Raw genomic sequence first — 19810 nt, 5'->3', positions numbered from 1 at the left:
TTGAGTAAACTCCAGGAGTTGGTGATGGAGAGGGAGGCCTGGCGTGCTGCAGTCCATGGGGTCGCAAAGAGTCAGACACGACTGAGCGACTGAACTGAACTGAACCTTTTAATGATCATATATATATATATATATACCATTCTCATTTGTGTGCAATTTTATGGTATTCTTGCCTGGAAAATGCCATGGGCGGAGGAGCCTAGCAGGCTACATACAGTTCATGGGGTTGCAAAGAGTTGAACATGACTGAGCCACTTCACTTCATTGTGCATTTACATGATTTTATATTTACATCCTATACCTTTTGAGAGTTTTTGAAGCCTCTGAGTGACTTGGCTCTTCAGAGAAGTATGACTAACTGCCCCTTCCCTTTTAAAGGGGAAGGGAATGTTCTTCCTACTGTCATCATTTCATATCCTTATAGCTCAAAGCCACAGAGGTGGCCTAGTATAAGAGTTACAGTTCCCTTAAACTGAATATATTGTGGTGAGGCAGGGACACATTCTAGAAGCAAGAAAAATCTGAGAGACAAATTCTTTATTAGTGTAAACATGTACATTTCAAAAAGCATGCTGGATATGAGCGCAAAGTATTTGCTGAAGCTTAATGATCATCTAAGATTAATGCTGGCCTTCAGCAGTCTCATGATTAACATTTCCAGGCAGGTCATTAATCTCCAGGAAATGCCCAGTATTTTCATTGCTGTTTGCTTAATTGAAGAGGTGAATAATTTAGTGAAGGATGACTCCATGAATTTCAACAAAGACCGTTTTTCTAATAAGCACAGCAGCACCCCCTAGTGAGCACACTTGGTAAATGTCAAAAGCCAAAACTCAGATTTTGGAAATGGGAGATTTTTTTTTTTTTTCAATAGATTTGTCATAGGTTTTAATTAGCAAAAGAAAGTGTCTTTTTGTAAAGGAGGAAGACATTATATTTTCAAGGTGTGAGAAAACTCAGATCTAAAGTAGATGACTATCAATATTTGAATTCTCATTTTACAATAACATTATAAGATTTAACATTGTAACATTGAAAATTTTTTAATAAGAAAACTCATTTGTTTTTTCAGGTCAGAAAGGGATCTTTGTTTGAAATCATTTCTTTCCCAGCAAAGACTGCTTTAACTAGCATAATGTGCGCTTCATATACGGCACTCATTTATTTGGTAAGTTAAGAAAATAATTAGAATCTGGAAATATAATTATTTTATGTAAAGAAATACTGTATAGTCTGTTCTTAAACCAAGATATTATTCTCTTATTACACAAAATAATTTTACATTAAAAATTACATTTCTAAGGAGCCAGGTCAATCCACCAAAAACTAAGTTGCTTAAGTAATAAAACTTATTTTACTTTTTAAAAAATTTATTACTATTTTGGTCAAAACATTTTGGTTTTGCTTTCATTAGGTTACAGGTGTTTTGTTTCTGCCATTGTGCTGTGGTTGGTTAAAGTTCAGCTTTTGTTTTTTGAATTACAAAAGTGTTCATTAAAAAGTATGACAAAAATATACAGACGTTTATAAATTATAAAGTTATTTCCTTTAATTCATTGCCATTTACATTTACCTTTAATTGAAAAAAATTACAACATACAAAAAGAAAAGTACACAGCTTGATGAATTATCAGAAAATCTATTAATTGATGTATCATATGGATCAAGAAACAAAACATTATACTATCATTCTAGAAGCCTCTTTCTTGCCTCCTTATGATCACTAACCTCTTCTGTAAAGGCAAGCACTATTTTGACTTCTAATGGCATAGTCAGTTTTGACTTGTATATAAATGAAATCGTATACTATGTTCTTTTGTAGGTCTTGTATTGCTCAACATTATCATTGTGAGATTCATTTGTTGCCTATAGCAGGAGCTTGTTGACGGTCACTGCTGTATATAGTATTCCATTGATTAAATATACAACTATCTATTCTATTGTTGAATATTTAGATTAGTTAGAACTTTGGCTATTGTGAATAGGTTGCTGTGAATGTTCTTGTACATATGTTTGGATGAAATGTCTGGACGGTAAGACTTTGCATATGTTCGTCTCTAGTAAATATTGCCAAAGTTTTCCAAAATGTTTTAACAGTTCATTCTAGCAGATTATGAATCCCAGTTGCTCTGTATCATCACTAACATTTGGTATTATCAATCTTTTCTTTTATAGCCATTTTTGTGGGTATGTAGTACTATCATATTGTTTTTAATTTGCATTTTATTATTAAGACTGAATACCATTTTTATACATTAATGGATATCCTCTTTTGTTAATTTCTGTTAGTCTCTTCTCATTTTCCTACTTGGAGTTGTCCATTGGTTTATTATCAATTTGTACTTTTAACTGTATTTTTGGAACAAGCCCTTTTTTCAGTTGAATCTGGGCAGATTTATTTTACTCTGTGACTAGCCTTTCATTTTTAGGAGTGTCTGTTAAAACAGAAGTTCTTAATTTTAATGCAGTCTCATTTATTAATCTTCTTTATATTAAGTGCTTTTTATGTCTTAATTAGGGAATCTTGACTTACAGCCTAGTCATGAACCTACTCCCTCTGATATATCCTAGGAGCTTTGTTATTTTGCCTTTCACTTTTAGAGTTATAACACATCTGGAGTTGGTATGAGGCAAGGGTCAGGTTTTCCCTCTGTGGGCATCTCATTGTGCTGTGCTGTGCTTACTTGCTCAGTTGTGTCTGACTCTCTGCAACCTCATGGACTGCAGCCCGCTAGGCTCCTCTGTCCATAGGGATTCTCCAGGCAAGAATTTCTGGAGTGGGTTGCCATGCCCTCCTCCAGGGTATCCTCCCAACCCAGGGATTGAACCCAGGTCTCCTGCATTGCAGGTGGATTCCTTACCAACTGAGCTATCAGGGACGCCCAGCTGATCCAACTCAATTTATCAGGGAAAAAAGTAAACCTCTTTCCTATTGCCCCAGAACACCTTTTCTAAGATAAATTAAATGTCCTTATATATGTAGGTCTGTTTACATTCTCTTTATTCTAGTCAACTGATCTGTCTATTCTTACACCAATTCAACACTGTATTATTTACTGGCACTTTACATTAAGTCTTCATAACTGGTAAAATAGGTTCTCCTTCCAATCTATGAACGTGGTATATTTCTCTATTTATTTAGATCTTCTTTCTGTTAATAAATTTATGGCTTGTTAGAGGTCGTTTACCTATTTATTTTTTTGATCATATTGAAAGAGACAAGAATAAAGGTTAAATTTTCCTAATAATCCACAGATTCAGTGCAATCCCAATTAAAATTTGAGCAGGTGTGTATGTGTATATTGACTAGTTTATTCTAAAATTTACAAGGAAATGCCAAAAGTAAAGAATAGCCAAGACAACTTAGAAAAAAAAAGTGTAAAAGAACTCATTTTAAACATATTTACAATTTTTAAAAACTTTGAATTTATCAAATATTTTGCAAATGTTTTAAAATTTTGAGAAATGTTCAGTATCTTAAATGTGAATCTCATACAAGATTGATGCAAATATACTGCAGAAAATGAGTGGGATGAAATGGCTATGGTGAAACTAAAACAAACTAGATTAAAACCACAATTACTTGAATTTTTCAAAGGCTTTTGAAATCATCCTATATGACTTATGCTATAACCTAAGAAACAATTTTTTTGGTGACCTCTGATAATTGGTGATACATTCATCCAAGTCCTAGGAGAGGTCAGGGCTAGAATTATGGTTTTAAAAGCAAATAACATCTATGTTGGAAGTTAATGCCCTGAGGGTAGAACCATGCCAAGTGAAAAGAGTAGAACGTTGGCAGAAATGTGAAGAACACTTTCTGTTTAAGATAAGCTAAGAAGAAATCCATGAAGGAGACAGAGGACCAATAATAAGAAAAGCAGGAAGAGAATCAGGAGAAACGCTGTCAAGGAATTAGAGTCTCAGGAAGTTGTGAGTGGTTAAGAGTCACATACAAGCAGAAAAACTCAAGTAAAATGAAGATCTGAAAAGTGTCCATTAGATCTAGTAGTAAAGATGTTGGAATTAATCATCTTGAGAACTACTTTAGCAGAGGCCCTGGGTTCTGAGTTTTCCTGAGTGAAAAGGAGATGATAAAATGGAAACCATGGATGTATGTCCTGGTTTGATCAAGAAAAGAGTGTGTAGTAGTCAAGAGGGAAACAGGGCCACAGGGATTTTAAATTCTTAAATTTCAGGATAGAAGATACTTTAGTATGTTACAGGTTGCAGGGGAGGAGCTAGTCAAGAATGAGAGGTTGAAGAGGCAGGCAATAATTGATAGACAAATTGATAGGTAGGGTTAGGTTACAAGCAAAGATGGAGAAATACTGACCTTGATCAAGATCTTTCATTTTCTGAGACTTGGACAGAATTGGTTAGGGTGGGCACAGATAAAATGTTATAAGTGAGGGAAGAAGAAATCCATCAAATAGGATAGGGCTTCCCAACCTTCTTTTTGTAGCATGGCGTACATAGAAAATGATCATAGTTGTGATAAATGGTTAAAGCTGTCTGTAGCTGGAAGTGATGGACTTCAAGATTTATAACTCTAGACTTGGGTGTACTCAGATACAAGTAACAAAAAAGATACCCGATAGTACCTTAATCAATACAGATATTTAACTATCTCACTTAATTAGAAGTCCAGAGTCAGGCAGTTCCTGGGTTTGTATAGTGGATCTAGAGTGTCATCACAAACCCAGGGCCTCTCCATCTTTCTCTCCCACTATCCTGTTGGTTGGTTTTGGTTCTTAGGTTTGCTACCTTATGCTCATACCTTACATCCGTATCAGTGTCCAAAGCAAGGAGGAGAAAGTAGAGGCAAAAGACAGAGTCTTTCTTCTATATAAAAAGGAGGAAACACTTTCCTCCAAATCCTTCCCATCTTCCTCCCCAGCAGACAAATTTTATTACGTTGGCCAGAGGGGTCACATTGCCAGACAGTAACGCCGGGAAGTGAAGGGAAGCATCTGGTGTCCCCATTCTGAGGTGGAAGACAGGCAAAGAAAAGAGGAGGCAGGAGGTCAGGAGGAAAGGGCTGTTCAAGCCGAGGCCTGCCCTCCTTCCTGTTCCTCTCTTTAGGAACATTGAGCATTTGTCGCCTGTTATGTCACCTTGAAGGCATCATCGCTTTGGTAAAAGAAGCTAGTTTAGGTGGTCTTGTATTTATAGATTTTATTATTCTTGTTGCTTGCCTTAAATGCTTGGCATCATCATCTCCATCAGTAAACTTATAGGTTTAACAGATACAGCTCTTGGTGATTCTCAATTTTTGAAGTTATATTTTTAAATCTGTGTTTTGACACTCTTAAAGTAGCGAATGGCATTTTTGAGGGAAAGTGGATCACAAGTTTGTTTAGAAATTGTTGATTCATTAATTTACTAAATTCTTACCAAAATATTTATGCCCTTCCAATGGAAGATAATTGGTATAAGCAAAGTCTATATGGGAAAAAAGTAAAAACAGAAAACCTACTTTGAGATATTAACATGTTTGAGGATAAATTCCATCTCTCAGAAAATGTTTAATTAAGTCAGGAGAATAAAGGAATGTTTCATTTAATTAGAGAATAAAGATGTAAAACATGAATTAGAGATGTGAAGCATATTTTTATTAAAGCATACTATGTTTTAATTTTCCTTCTAGATTATGGTATATTTATAATTAGGAATCAGCCTCTTCACGTTTATCATGTGCCAGAGGAAGCTGAAGGAAAGCACCTCTTTGTTAGAATATACAGATCAATGATTTTATGTTAAATGTTTTATTGCATTATTGGATTTTATCTATTAAGTTTAGTAGTATAAAGCAATTATACTCCAATAATAAAGAAACCTTACCTTTTTTAAAATTATTAGACAGTCTGTGTTAATGCTGTGCTGGAGAAGATAATGAAAATTTTCCAAGAAGAAGAATCCATAAGGCAAAACAGAGAGGAGAGTGAAAATTTTAGAAATGCCTTTTCGGAGCCTGTGCTTTCTGAGCCTCTGTTTCCCGAAGGTGAAATCAAAGCAAAACCTTATAGGTCATTACCAGAGAAGCCAGACAGTATTTCCGATCACCCCAAACTTCCTGCTAATAAGTTGAGTAATAAGATTCAGGTTTTACATTCTGTGTTTGACCAATCAACTGGAATGAATGAATGAACAAATCTGAACTTAAATATCACTGAACAGAGCTTAAGCATTATCTAATGACATAACTAGGAAACTAGTTTTTATGTTCTGACTGCTCTGCTTTGAAACAAAATGGGGGTGGGGGACGGACTATTGCTAAAATGTCATTCTCAAGTATGTATATGGTAGAGAAAATAAAATGAATCAATGTTGACTGTGATATTTTTTAATGAACAAGAAAATGTACCCTTTGGTGAGTTAGACTCTATGTGCTGGTTTATAATATGGACATGTTTATAGTACATTTATGTTTGTATTAAAGTCTTGTTTAGAGTATCCTTCCAATTATTTATCTGGGAGGGAAAAAAACCCTCCCTACTAAAATGCTACATATCTGTTTCAGAGATAATAAAAGGATATATATATTTTCTATCTACAGGCTGCATAGTTTGAGTTTTCCTATTATTGGTTATTTTTAAAACTCATCTATAAAGTTATGAAGAACTTGAAATTCATAGATGTAAATTTATATTGTTTACAAATCTGATGAGATGTCTGTATTTGAGAATGACATGACATTTTTATTTCCCCATCTAGAGGAACAAATTAAAATCCAAGTCCACATTACTCATTGTTGCCACTGGATCCTCAGGAAAAAAATGCTTCTGTGATTGGTCCCACAGACCAGGGTCATGGTTTTTGCCTGCTGGAGGTACTTTGGTTTCTTCCATGCATTTTAAATTCTGGACATGTGTTAAGTCATTGGAGGATCAGTGCCTGATATAATAGACGGGGAGGCACCCATTCCAGAGATGGTACATTTTCTGTACCTCGTGGGTAACTGCTGCTGTTAACAGTGTTTATAAAAAACACAGGCCTGGCTCAGTAGTAGTCTAAGGAAAGCAAGTGTTGGAATATGGGTAGCATGGAGCAATATATCAGAAAAAATATAATATATAGCAAAAGGCTCTGTAAGCACAGCCTTAATGATACCTATTTTATTCACTTACTACTTTTACAATAGCCAAGAGAAAGGATCCAACTGTTAGAATACTAAGCCTTAATTCAGCCCTGTGTCACTAAGAAGATTACTGTGGTTTGAGACTAAGTTCCACTGTTGACAAAAAGCTTTTTTCATTCTGAATTCATAGTCTGTTCCTCATAGTTCTTTCTGGTCCCACTTATCCTTATATTCTACTATGTGCTACTGAGTTTTAGATGATCAGTACCCAGAGATTTATAGTACAGCGTGGGCACGAGGCAACCAGAAAAGTGATGGCCATAAATAACTGGCATGGAAAAAGCAGGGTGAACTAACTTAACATCTGCCTACGAACTCAGAAGAAAAGACTCTGAGGAACACCCCTGTATCTCTTCTCTCTGTGACATTTATATGACACTTGGTTGTACATACATGTGCAAAGTTCTATACAAATAAAAATTCCTTAAAAAATGTTATTTAGAAATCTCATTTGGCATTCAGAGCCCTTTGGCTCACTGAGCAGATGTCACATCTCTCATGGCTAGCAGCAACTGTCTCTTCCTTACTTTCAAACTGTGTACCATGACCTGAGAGAAACTGAGCTAAAGTTTATTGGTTTCAATGTCAGGCAAGTTGTTTCCTATTTTTAAATTCAGCATGTACACTGATCCCATTCTGGGAAGTATTTTTCAAGTGTAAAAGGTCTGCTATCTATTTGGAAAAACTGAATAGTTAAAACTTAAGTATTTCAATGTGTTTACATTTTACCTTAAAAAAAATTGTAATAACCATCAATAGGTGGGGTGGTGAACTCATGCAGAAATGAAACAAGAGTAGAAGAATGCTGGTAACTGTTGAAGGTGGGTGCTGGGAGTTTATTATTCTCTTCACTTCGTATACATTAAAATTTTTCCATGATAAAGTCTACTATATCAAGTAGGGATTTTCCCCCTAAATTTTTCTTAGTAGATCTAATCTTTTTTTTTTTTAACCTTTTCTTCACTCTGGTTACTCCAAATTATTTTTATCCTTCTTCAAATGCACATTTCAAACCTATAACCTTAAGGTTCCAATCAATCCAGAGGATTGGCTGAAACGTATTCTATAGATCCCGATAATGATCCTTACATCATACTAAGTACATGTACTTTTGAACCTTTCATAAATATGACTGTTAAAGATGATAAATGTGCTTGTGTTGGAAAAAGTTAGTCATCTTTGGTACTCAGCAAGGTTATTCTAAAAATACTTTCAAAACATACACAACATTTTTCATTGCCATGAAATTTTATCAGAAGGAACTTGGAATTACTTTGAAGATTCCAGTGGCATAAAAGTCAGAGTCACACTTAAAAGGCTCATTAGAAAGAGTCACATAAATATTCCCATTGTCCACTGTCACTGTGTGAATCCTTTGCTTTATTCCTTTGGAGCACCACATGGGTTTTGCTGATGGGTCTTTAGGATTTATAGACTGATACAGTCCTTCTCCTGTTTCCAAAGTAATTTTGTACTTATGCCAGGGGCAAACTATACATGCTCGTCCATCAAATTCCTGGGGAAAGAAATAATTGATTTTATAATATGACATTTCCAATGTTGACAATAAATCTCAGATTCAGAACAGAATTTACTGCAGAAGAACCAGGCTGCAAAACAGGCTTCTCTTTTTTCCTCCCATTTACAAATTATTCAGTATAAGGCAGAACATAATCTTAGCAGTCATCAAGTTCTTCTGCAGTTGATAAGAAACCCAGTGTGTTAGAGCTCTATCAGAAGATAACCAGCCCAGGCAGCTATCCCATGTGACCCCAGGATGCTGTTATCTGTTAGATATTAATGTTACTTCCATGACAGAAATGGGGCAAGGGCTTCAAGTGCTTCTAAATGAATCTTCACTAGCTGGTGGAAGAATGGTAAGTCTCAGATATAATTTCAAGAGAGGTTACTAAAGGCATAAGTGTATATGTTAACTAAAGAGCAATTTATGATCCAAAGTAGTTCATTTCAAACTTTTAGCTGTCCTAAAGCAGTGCTTCTAAAATTTTAAAGGACCTGGGCTTTACTCATGATCTTGTTTAAGTTCAGGAGTCCCAGAACAGGATGCAATATTTGCATTTCCAAGACACTCCCAGGTGTCACCAATGTTGTTGGTCTGTGAACCACACTTTGAGCAGCAAGGTTTTATAGCTCTCACGATGGTCTGAAACTGAGGGAAGTTCTTCCACTCTATCATCCAGATGCTGACATTTTTATCTCCACACAAGAAGTGCAGAAGTGCTGTTCTATACCACCTCCCCGGCCAGAACTGTCAGCAAACATTTTCATGATTCATAAGTTCATGTTCATAATTTAAACACACATCTTTTAACATGAGGACAGGTGTGGAAGTAGGTAGATATGAGTTGTATAGAGAGTGGAACACTGAATTTAAGCATGTACTTTGTGCTAGTCAGAGACAGACACAGGGAAGGGAGAGAGAGATCAGTTTCATGAGATAGAAAAGAAATCAGGCAGCTAGTTTTTGGGAATGCAAGGAAGTAAAACAGTGCCCCCATCCTGCCTCAGTTAAGCCTTCAAAGTGTTCTTTCTTTCTTAAAATATATATATGGATATTTTTATTATATCATAAAAGTAATATATACACATTGGAAAAATTCAAATTATGTAGAATTATAAAAAGTAAATATAATTTTTTTAAAAATGGGACCTCTTTAGACCTATTATTCTTTGACTTGCTTTTTTCCACTCAAAAATATACTGTTGACGTTCACGCCTCATTAACTTACTGGCTGTATACTATTCCACAGGCTTCCCTGGTGGCTCAGACGGTAAAGAATCTGCCTACAATGTGGGAGAGCCTGGTTCAATCCTTGGGTCGGGAAGATCCCCTGGAGGAGGGCATAGTAGCCCACTCCAGTATTTGTGCCTGGAGAATCCCCATGGACAGAGGAGCCTGGTGGGCTACAGCCCATGGGCTCACAAACAGTCGGACATGACCGAGCACACTATTCCACAGCGTGGGGAGTCCTAATTTAAACTGTTTCCTCTTGTTACACATTTAAATTTCCTTCACTTTTCCATTACAATGAATAATACCACAATGAACTTCTTAAGTATATACTTAACAAATGTTTAAGTGTATATATAGTTACATATGTGCATATACTTAGGAAGTATATGCACATATGTAAGCATATATATATATACTTTTGTACAATAATATGCAGGGTATATCTTTCAAAGTATATTTGCTAGGTCAGAAGACATGTATATTTCTCATCTTTACCTGTAAAATGGTTTTCTTTTTGTTGTTAGTGTTGTGAATTCCTAGAATATTGGTAATTATACTCAAAGCATGAAAATATAGTTCAGACCCAAATATAAATTATTTGTGAATAGAGACAGTAAATATAGTAGGAATATAAATAGGAAACATCTGAACTTGTTGAAAACAGATTTACATACCTCTATTTCTCCCAAATGTAAAGGTCCTCCTGAGTCTGCAAAGAAATTGAACATACATCTGGTCACTCAAAAACTGAACTTTTAATAGCTTTCTGGACAGTAAGTAAATACAAGGTTTACAAATGAAAAATAAAATCTTACGGTAACAGCGAATATCCATGGCATGAAATTCTCCTTTGTGGTAGAAAATGACCACTTCTCTGTCATGGACAACAGCTGTTATTCTTTCAGATCTTTTAATGTCTTCTTCTCTACCCACATAGACAGAAGCATATTGCACCTTTGTTTCAGGATCTTGTTCAGAGTCATCAGGATCCATGCTAGTGGAACAACAACAAAACCACAAACAAAAACAAGAAAGAAAAAAAATTGCAAGTGGTCTTCACTAGTTTCATTGCACTTAACTCATAGCGATAATCATAAGAGAAGTTTGATTTCCCTGAGACTGATGGAGGCACTTTTAAAAATAATGGATTATAGTCAGTCATGATTGTAAGTTAGAATTCTTAAAGCTTGCCAAAATTAGGGAGGACTGACCACTTTTAGCGGAGAAGGCAATGGCACCCCACTCCAGTACTCTTGCCTGGAAAATCCCATGGATGGAGGAGCCTGGTAGGTTGCGGACTAAGAGTCGGACATGACTGAGCGACTTCACTTTCACTTTTCACTTTCACGCATTGGAGAAGGAAATGGCAACCCACTCCAGTGTTCTTGCCTGGAGAATCCCAGGGACGGGGGAGCCTGGTGGGCTGCCGTCTATGGGGTCGCACAGAGTCGGACACGACTGAAGCGACTTAGCAGCAGCAGCAGCAGACCACTTTTAGACTGGACTTGTATTTGATTCACTTCATTGCCTAAGGTAGACATTTCAGAACTCCTGACAGACACTAAAGTCTCACTACCCTTGTATTCCCTCTCAGATTCAATGGTGAACAACACCTGCATATTACCAGTGTTGTTTTTAGCTTTTGTTGAAGGTAGGATTCTTCAGCAAGGGTCTAACAGAAGCAGAAAAGATTAAGAAGAGGTGGCAAGAATACAAAAGAACTGTACAAAAAAGCTCTTAATGACCCAGATAACCACGATGATGTGGTCACTCCCCTAGAGCCAGACATTCTGAACACTGAAGTCAAGTGGGCCTTAGGAAGCATCACTACAAACAAAGCTAGTGGAGGTGACAAAATTCCAGCTAAGCTACTTCAAATCTTAAACCATAATGCTGTTAAAGTGCTGCACTCATTATGCCAGCAAATTTGGAAAACTCAGCAGTGGCCACAGAACTGAAAAAGGTCAGTTTTCATTCTAATCCCAAAGAAAAGCAGTGCCAAAGAATGTTCAAATTACCATACAATGACACTCATTTCCACGCCAGCAAGATTTTGGTCAAAATCCTTCAAGCTAGGCTTTAGCAGTACATGAACTGAGAATTTCCAGATGTACAAGATGGATTTAGAAAAGGCAGAGGAACAAGAGATCAAAAGCTAGGGAATTCCAAAAAACATCTGCTTCATTGACTATGCTAAAGCCTTTGACTGTGTGGATCACAACAAACTGTGGAATATTCTTAAAGAGGTGGGAATATCAGACCACCTGACCTGCCTCCTAAGGAACCTGTATGCAGGACAAGAAGCAACAGTAAGAACCAGACATGGAACAATGGACTGGTTACAAATTGGGAAAGGGATACGTCAAGGCTGTATATTGTCACCCTGCTTATTTAACATATGCAGAGTGAAGTGAAGTGAAGTCGCTCAGTTGTGTCCAACTCTTTGCGACTCCATGGACTGTAGCCTACCACACTCCTCCGTCCATGGGATTTTCCAGGCAAGAGTCCTGGAGTGGGCTGCCATTTCCTTCTCCAGGGGATCTTCCTGACCCAGGGATCGAACCCAGGTCTTCTGCGTTGTAGACAGACGCTTTTACCGTCTGAGCCACCGGGGGAGTCCCCCTTCCCTGGGCATACATATACATGATGTATATGCACAGTACATCATGTGAAATGCCGGGCTAGATGAAGCACAAGCTGGAATCAAGAAATAACAATAACCTCAGATAGGCAGATGATACCACTTTAATGGCAGAAAGTGAAGAGGAACTAAAGAGCTTCTTGATGAAGGTGAAATAGGAAAGTAAAAAAGCTGGCTTAAAACTCAACATTCAAAAAACTAAGATCGTGGTATCTGGTCCTATCACTTCATGGCAAATAGATGGGGAAAATGTGGAAACAGTGTCAGATTTCATTTTCTTGGGCTCCAAAATCAATGTGGATGGTGACTGCAACCACAAAATGAAAAGACACTTGCTCCTTGGAAGAAAAGCTATGTCAAGCCTAGACAGTGTTTTAAAGCAGAGACATCACTTTGCTAACAAAGGTCCATATAGTCAAAGCTATGGTCTTTCCAGAAGTCTTGTATCAATGTGAGAGTTGGCCCATAAAGAAGGCTGAGCACCAAAGAATTGATGCTTTTGAACTGTGATGCTGGAGAAGACTCTTGAGAATCCCTTGGACAGCAAGGAAAACAGTCAATCCTAAAGGAAATACCCTGAATATTCACTGGAAGGACAGATGCTGAAGATGAAGCTCCAATACTTTGGCCACCTGATGCGAAGAGCTGACTCACTGGTAAAGACCCTGATACTGGGGGAAATTGAGGGCAAAAGGAGAAGGGGGCGACAGAGGATGAAATGGTTGGATGTTATCACTGACTCAATGGACATGAGTTGCACAAACTCTGGGAGATAGTGGTGGACAGAGAAGCCTGGCATGCCTGGTCACAGAGTCGGACACGACTTAACGAATGAACAACAGGATTCTTTGACAGTCTGAATAGTCTTGAACCTCTTGGTTAAAAGGTGGCTAAGTTGGTTTTGCCTGGTGTAGACAGCCAGCTCGTACAGATCAATCAGATAACCATATTCTAGTAGAACGGAGAAGTGTGAATGGATGCCTTTAATTTTCTTAATTCACATATTGTCATTACTTTCTTCTGTCTTGGGCATTCAAAGCAGTGACTTTCTCTTCAATTTATAGAAGTATATAAATTTTAGAGAATCTGTAAGTTATTCTAAATTTTTTTTTTCTTAGCACAGATATTCAGCCTATTTCTTTGAAAGCAACCCTTTCAAAGGGACCTCTGTATACTTCAAGAACATAGCCATGGTCTGTTAATCTCATATAAGAAAGAAACATCAAGATATATCATTGTCAGGGGTTCAGGCCGCATGTAGAGGGTTTTCCTGAGGGCCTCCCTTATGTTGGTATTTTTATTTTTTCTATGATAGTTTCTAAGTAAAACTATATATCCTGCTTTGCCAAGAATTTCTATATTTGTTTCCTTTATCTCCTAATAATAAGAGCAACGGTTAACAATGCAAACTTCAGGGTACAAATCTGACATCTCTGTAATTTCCTAAACTCGATTAGGGTAGTGCTTTCCTTTATACATTGAATTCAAAGTTCCTGCCTCGCCCCAGTAAGAAGATTGAGTGAGGCACAAACTCAATTTGGGCTGATGAACTGGAATGAAGGAGCTACAGAAAAGAAATAAAGAAGGATGTTCCAAGTCACTTCAGTCATTTCCAACTCTTGACCCCATGGACCGCAGCCCGCCAGGTTCCTCCGTCCTTGGGATTCTCAGGGCAAAAATACTGGAGTGGGTTGCCATTTAGCTCCTAGGTACCTGTTTAGGTTTGTGCAACTATGTGGTTTGTGATTGTGATTGGGCAGACTGAGAAAGGAATGATATTTTGAAAGAAAGGAAAAATCAGGAACTAGTTAAATTCTGTACAGAGTGAGTCTGAGGCACTCAAGAGATATCAAGTCAAAAGTCAGATATATGAGATGCGTTGAGACTCACTACAGAGATAAATTTGGAAGTTTTCAAACTACAGAATTCAACAGAATCACTTGGAGTGGGAGTGTCAATAGGGAATGACGTCTAATACGATTTCTGAAGAACATCCAATATTTAGACTTTCTGGATTAGCCATGCTTGACCAGAGGCTGGATTGCAACATTTCTAAACAATTCTCTGGTTTTACTTGATTTTGGCAGGTGCCCAAAGTATACAAACTGCTCAGATGGTAACATTTACCTCTGCTGCATGTGCAGTCATTATCACATTTTGTGACAGAACAGAAGGGCAATAATGATAAGAAAAATGGGGACAGACAGATGAATTGAAAAGAGAAGGGGGGGGAATAAGCTGAAGAAAAAGAAAAATATGGAATATGCAACACATATAACTAACAAAGGATTGATTCCTAAAACATGAAGTATTCCTATAAACAAGTAAGAAAAGGCAAATGACCATTATAAAAATGGGCAAAAGACACAAACATTTCAACATTTCACAGATGAAGAAGTCTGAATAGCCAGAAATCACATGTAAAGATGCTCAACCTAATTAGTAGGAAAATGTAAAAGAAATATAAAGCAAAGTCAAAATAGGATACTATTTTCCATCCACCAGACTGGCAAAAAGTAACAAGTATTGGCAAGGATGTGGAGCAACAGTTAGTGATGACATTAATTAGAGGTACAACAATCTAGCATTACCTAGCAAAGCTGAACACATTCATGACCTAGTAATCCCACTTGAGATATATTCCATAGAAGTGTGCACAGGTACACCAGGAAAAATGCACAAGAATGGTTATAACAACAAAAGATAGGAAACAAGTCAAATCTATCAACAGTAGACCGGATGATTTTTATACTCATTCAACGATGCTGTGTAGCAGTGAAAAATGTATGGCTATGTCAAGTTGGATTATTCAAAAATGTAACTTTAAACAAGGTTTTAAGAATTCAGAGTATGGTTCTATTTTTATAAAGTGTCAAAAGAGGCAAAACAAAACAATGTATTATTCGTGGATAAATGTACATAGGGAAAATTTACAAAGAAAAGCAAGGGGATAATAAACACAAATTTTAAGTGTTTATCAATGTATTACATTTACTCATATTTAAAATTATTTTTTCCCCCAAATTTAAGCGGTATCCTACTTTATGTAACAAATGATCCTAAATCCAAGAAAAGGGATAAAATGGTACTTTCTGTCCTCAGAGAATGTAGATGTAAACAGATCATGAATGGACTATTTGAAATTTTTGTACAGCTTATTTCAAGACTTGCCATAGAGGAAGAAATAAACCTACAGTCCTCTTACTTTTCTTTTTCCAGGCAACAAATAGAAAAGAAATACATAACTCAAGCAAGTACCAAAACACATGAGATATGGATTAGCATCAGTAGTTAATTAAATTCTATTGAACTTCCAAATAAATGAGAACCAAACACTATCCTTTCTCATTTCAGTCTCTTAGAGACTTTGCAGGGTTTCCCCCCCCAACCAAGGAAAATTGTAGGGAACTTTGCATGGGCTGATAAGAAATGAGCAGAGAAAGCTGGGGCTAAATGATAAAGGTTTCAGAGAAATATGATCAGTTTTGCATTTTGCTTAGAAAAGTATTATCTCATACTTCAAATAATTATTCCCTCTAAGCATCATAGGTGGTACTATTTATGATATCTGGTGACAATAATTAACACCCATATTATTCTTAATTAAATAATGTGAATATCACGGTCCATTCAGACAGCAATACAAGTCACTGTGTTCACCTTAATTACTGTTACTTTGATGCACTATTCATATACTCCTACACATTTCCTCTGTGTTGAGTCAACTTTAAGATAGTAGACTCTTAAAATAAGAAAATGAAAAATTAAACTGCATTTCTCAGTATGGGAGCTAGAAGAAAACTGCTTAAAGAAATGTTGAGCCATTTTGTTCCACAGTTCTCTTCAAGAAATATTTTTTGGACTATACCTAAAATTAGGTTTCTAAAGGAGCTAACACCACATAAAATTACTAATTAGCTAAATGAATCCTCTGTCTCTATTAGATACCTTTCCAGCATAGGGAATCTTTTCAGCATAACTTAAGTTTCTATAAGACGGTGGGGACAAAAGAAACATGAAATTAAAGGAATTTCTTCTTATTCTTGAGCACAAAATTACAAAGTTGCTTTTACTGAGTCTGGGGACTTGGCCTATGCTTATCAGAATGCAAAGCTCCAAGGTGACACCTTTGCTTTAGGTTCAGAGATGAGAAATGCCATAGCTTTAGATTTCTTTGTCTGGCAGAATAACAATAGATAAAACTAGCTACCCTTCAGTGAGTGCCAACTGCTTGAAATCTGTATATATGAATTCATTAATCCTCAGAAAAAATGCCTCTTTTCCAGATGAGGAAACTAAGGGTAAAAGACTTTAACAAAAGCTTGCCCAAACTCACCAAATCACAGTGAAGATTCAAACTGAGATCTTATGTCTAAACTTTGTGAACACTGATATATAAATCTTACCATTTTATCTAAGTAGCATCCATGGATTTATCAAAATAGGTGGCATGAATATAAACTATCTTGAAGGTACAAAACCTTTTAGCAAAGATATTTGTGTGTATATACCACATATACATATCCTTAGATGATGGTCCTGATTTTTTTAAATTTAGGAAAGCCAATGCGCAAGACTTGTGTCAACGAATGTTTAAAACAGAATCAGTTCAGTTCAGTCGCTCAGTCATGTCCAACTCTGCAACCCCATGGACTGCAGCATGCCAGGCCTCCCTGTCCATCACCAACTCCTGGAGTTTACTCAAACTCATGTCCACCGCTTTGGTGATGCCATCCAACCATCTCATCCTCTGTCCTCCCCTTCTCTTCCTGCCTTCAATCTTTCCCAGCATCAGGGTCTTTTCAAATGAGTCAGTTCTTTGCATCAGGTGGCCAAAGTATTGGAGTTTCAGCTTCAGTATCACTCCTTCCAATAAATATTCAGGACTGATTTCCTTTAGGATGGACTGGTTGGATGTCCTTGCAGTCCAAAGGACTCTCAAGAGTCTTCTCCAACACCACAGTTCAAGATCATCAATTCTTTGGCGCTCAGCTTTCTTTATAGTCCAATTCTCACATCCATACATGACTACTGAAAAAACCAATAGCCTTGACTAGACGGACCTTTGTTGGCAAAGTAATATCTCTGCTTTTTAATATGCTGTCTAGGTTGGTCATAGCTTTTCTTCCAAGGAGCAAGAGTCTTTTAATTTCAGGGCTGCAGTCACCATCTTCCCTAATAATTTAAAAGTTGAGCAGCCAGTCCTGGAATCCACAACTGTCATCTGTGACATTATAGGCCTTAGAGTAGCAAGTGTGCTCACCTGGGTTTGAACCCCGGCTCTGTGTGACTTGTAAGAAGTCACCTAATTTCACTGCGCTGCAGTGTGTGTGGCTATAACAAAGTCCTGCATGAGGGTGGTGGTGAGGGACAGAAGTCTCAGGATAGTCAAGTGTCCAGGGTGGGTCCTGGGCATGGTAAACTCATTGTGGCGGTCCTCTCTGAAGGGTCCCCCCAGCTCTGATAGCTTGTGAGCAAGGACTTCAAGCTGTGTTAAACGTTTGAGTCAAGACAACCTGCAGTTGTCAACACCAAGCTCAAGAACCAGAGACAACCAGAACATGGCTGTCAAGACGTGGGTGATCATTCTGCCTGCAGACTTCAGGAGACGGATACCCAAGACGGCTATCCACAGCTGGGGCTGTGGCAACTATGGGGCAGGTTTTATACGTTTCAAAGCAATAATGCTAAGAAGAGTAAAAGTCGCTCAGTCCTGTCCGACATTTTGGAATTCTTCAGGCCAGAATACTGGAGTGGGAGTCTTTCCCTTCTCCAGGGGATCTTCCCAAACCAGGGATCGAACCCAAGTCTCCCGCATTGTGGACGGATTCGTTACCCACTGAACCACCAGGGAAGCCCAAGAATACTGGAGTGGGTAGCCTATCCCTTCTCCAGGGGATCTTCCCAACCCAGGAATAGGAACCAGGGTCTCCTGCATTGCAGGCGGATTCTTTACCAACTGAGCTATGAGGGAAGCCCAATGCCAGGAAAACTTGTTAAAAAACGGCCCAGGGAGGCAGCTGTTAAAATGCAGAGATATTACTTTGCCAACAAAGGTCCGTCTAGTCAAGGCTATGGTTTTTCCTGTAGTCATGTATGGATGTCAGAGCTGAACTATAAAGAAAGCTGAGCACAGAATTGATGCTTTTGAACTGTGGTGTTGGAGAAGACTCTTGAGAGTCCCTTGGACTGCAAGGACATCCAACCAGTCCATCCTAAAGGAAATCAGTCCTGAATATTCATTGGAAGGAGTGATACTGAAGCTGAAACTCCAGTACTTTGGCCACCTGATGCAAAGAACTGACTCATTTGAAAAGACCCTGATGCTGGAACGATTGAAGGCGGGCGAAGCGGATGCCAGAGGATGAGATGGTTGGATGGCATCACCAAAGCGGTGGACATGAGTTTGAGTAAACTCTGGGAGTTGGTGATGTACAGGGAGGCCTGGCATGCTGCAGTCCATGGAGTCGCACAGAGTCGGACACGACTGAGCAACTGAACTGAACTGAACGGAAGCTGCAGGTCGGGAGTGAGGAGCAGCCTTGACGGTGAACGAGCTCGATGGGCTCACAGCGCCCGGGCGGAAGCCTGCGCTGGGGGTTCACGGATAAGGAGAGCAGCGTCTAGGGCGGCGGGGCCGCAGCGCTCACAAGAGCCGGGAGGAGAGTCAGCAGGGCAACCGCGAACCCACTCCCGGTCTCCGCCGCCGCCGGAAGCCCGAGCCCCGGGCCCGCCGCCCGGCCGGAAGCGGCGAGTCTCGCGAGCCCCGCCCCGCGCGCGGCCGCCCAACCCCGCGGCGGGAATAGAACTTACCTTCCCCGACTCCCAGCCCCACCTCCGCGAGACCCGGCCGCAGCGCCCCCGCGTGAGGATACTGAGCCGGTGAGGGAAACCGGTGGCCGCGTGGCGCTCCGCGTGACGGGGCGGGGCGGGGCGCCGCCGCCCACGTGACCCAGCGCGCCCGCCCCCGGGGCGGCCTCTGAGGCGTCGCTGGCTGCCGACCCCGCGTGACCGCGACCGCTGTCTCGCAGCGCTCAGCCGGGACCTCCGAAGTGACCGTCTCAGTCGTGTGTTTTACAGACGTAGGCTTCCCCAGTTCATTTTAAAACGTTTGTTGAGCCCACCACATTTATCTAGATTTTGAACTCACCCAGGGTTCTTTCTTCTAGAAATTTACCTCATAAAAATATTTACTAGAGTTCGTCGCGATGCTTATGATCCATGTATAATGGTGTTTATTGAACTCACTCGGGGTCAGTCTTCTAGAAATTTA

The 19810-nt window shown here is 38.7% G+C and overlaps 2 protein-coding genes across 6 annotated transcripts in view; one reads left to right on the top strand and one right to left on the bottom strand.

The window, feature by feature from the left end:
• Positions 1-6334, top strand: part of SPATA9 (spermatogenesis associated 9) — a 52389-nt gene extending 46055 nt beyond the window's left edge. For all 5 annotated transcript variants that reach the window (XM_061152040.1, XM_061152039.1, XM_061152037.1 and 2 more), the window contains 2 exons: positions 1073-1168; positions 5863-6334. In XM_061152040.1, coding sequence (XP_061008023.1) covers positions 1073-1168; positions 5863-6150 — 384 coding nt within the window. In that variant the 3' untranslated portion in view covers positions 6151-6334. The remainder of the gene's footprint in view (positions 1-1072; positions 1169-5862) is intronic.
• A 346-nt stretch (positions 6335-6680) lies between these two features.
• Positions 6681-19475, bottom strand: RFESD (Rieske Fe-S domain containing). The gene is made up of 4 exons (XM_061152044.1): positions 19351-19475; positions 10712-10890; positions 10571-10605; positions 6681-8657 (listed from the first exon to the last, which is right to left on the bottom strand). The coding sequence occupies exons 2-4, from the start codon at positions 10887-10889 to the stop codon at positions 8394-8396; spliced, it is 477 nt and encodes a 158-aa protein (XP_061008027.1). The 5' UTR covers position 10890; positions 19351-19475; the 3' UTR covers positions 6681-8393.
• Between the last annotated feature and the right edge of the window lie 335 nt (positions 19476-19810).

Source organism: Dama dama, chromosome 9 (genome assembly GCF_033118175.1).
Source record: "Dama dama isolate Ldn47 chromosome 9, ASM3311817v1, whole genome shotgun sequence".
NCBI classification, from domain to species: domain Eukaryota; kingdom Metazoa; phylum Chordata; class Mammalia; order Artiodactyla; family Cervidae; genus Dama; species Dama dama.
Note: the sequence above shows the minus strand (reverse complement) of the source record. Positions and strands in the feature narration are given on the sequence as shown.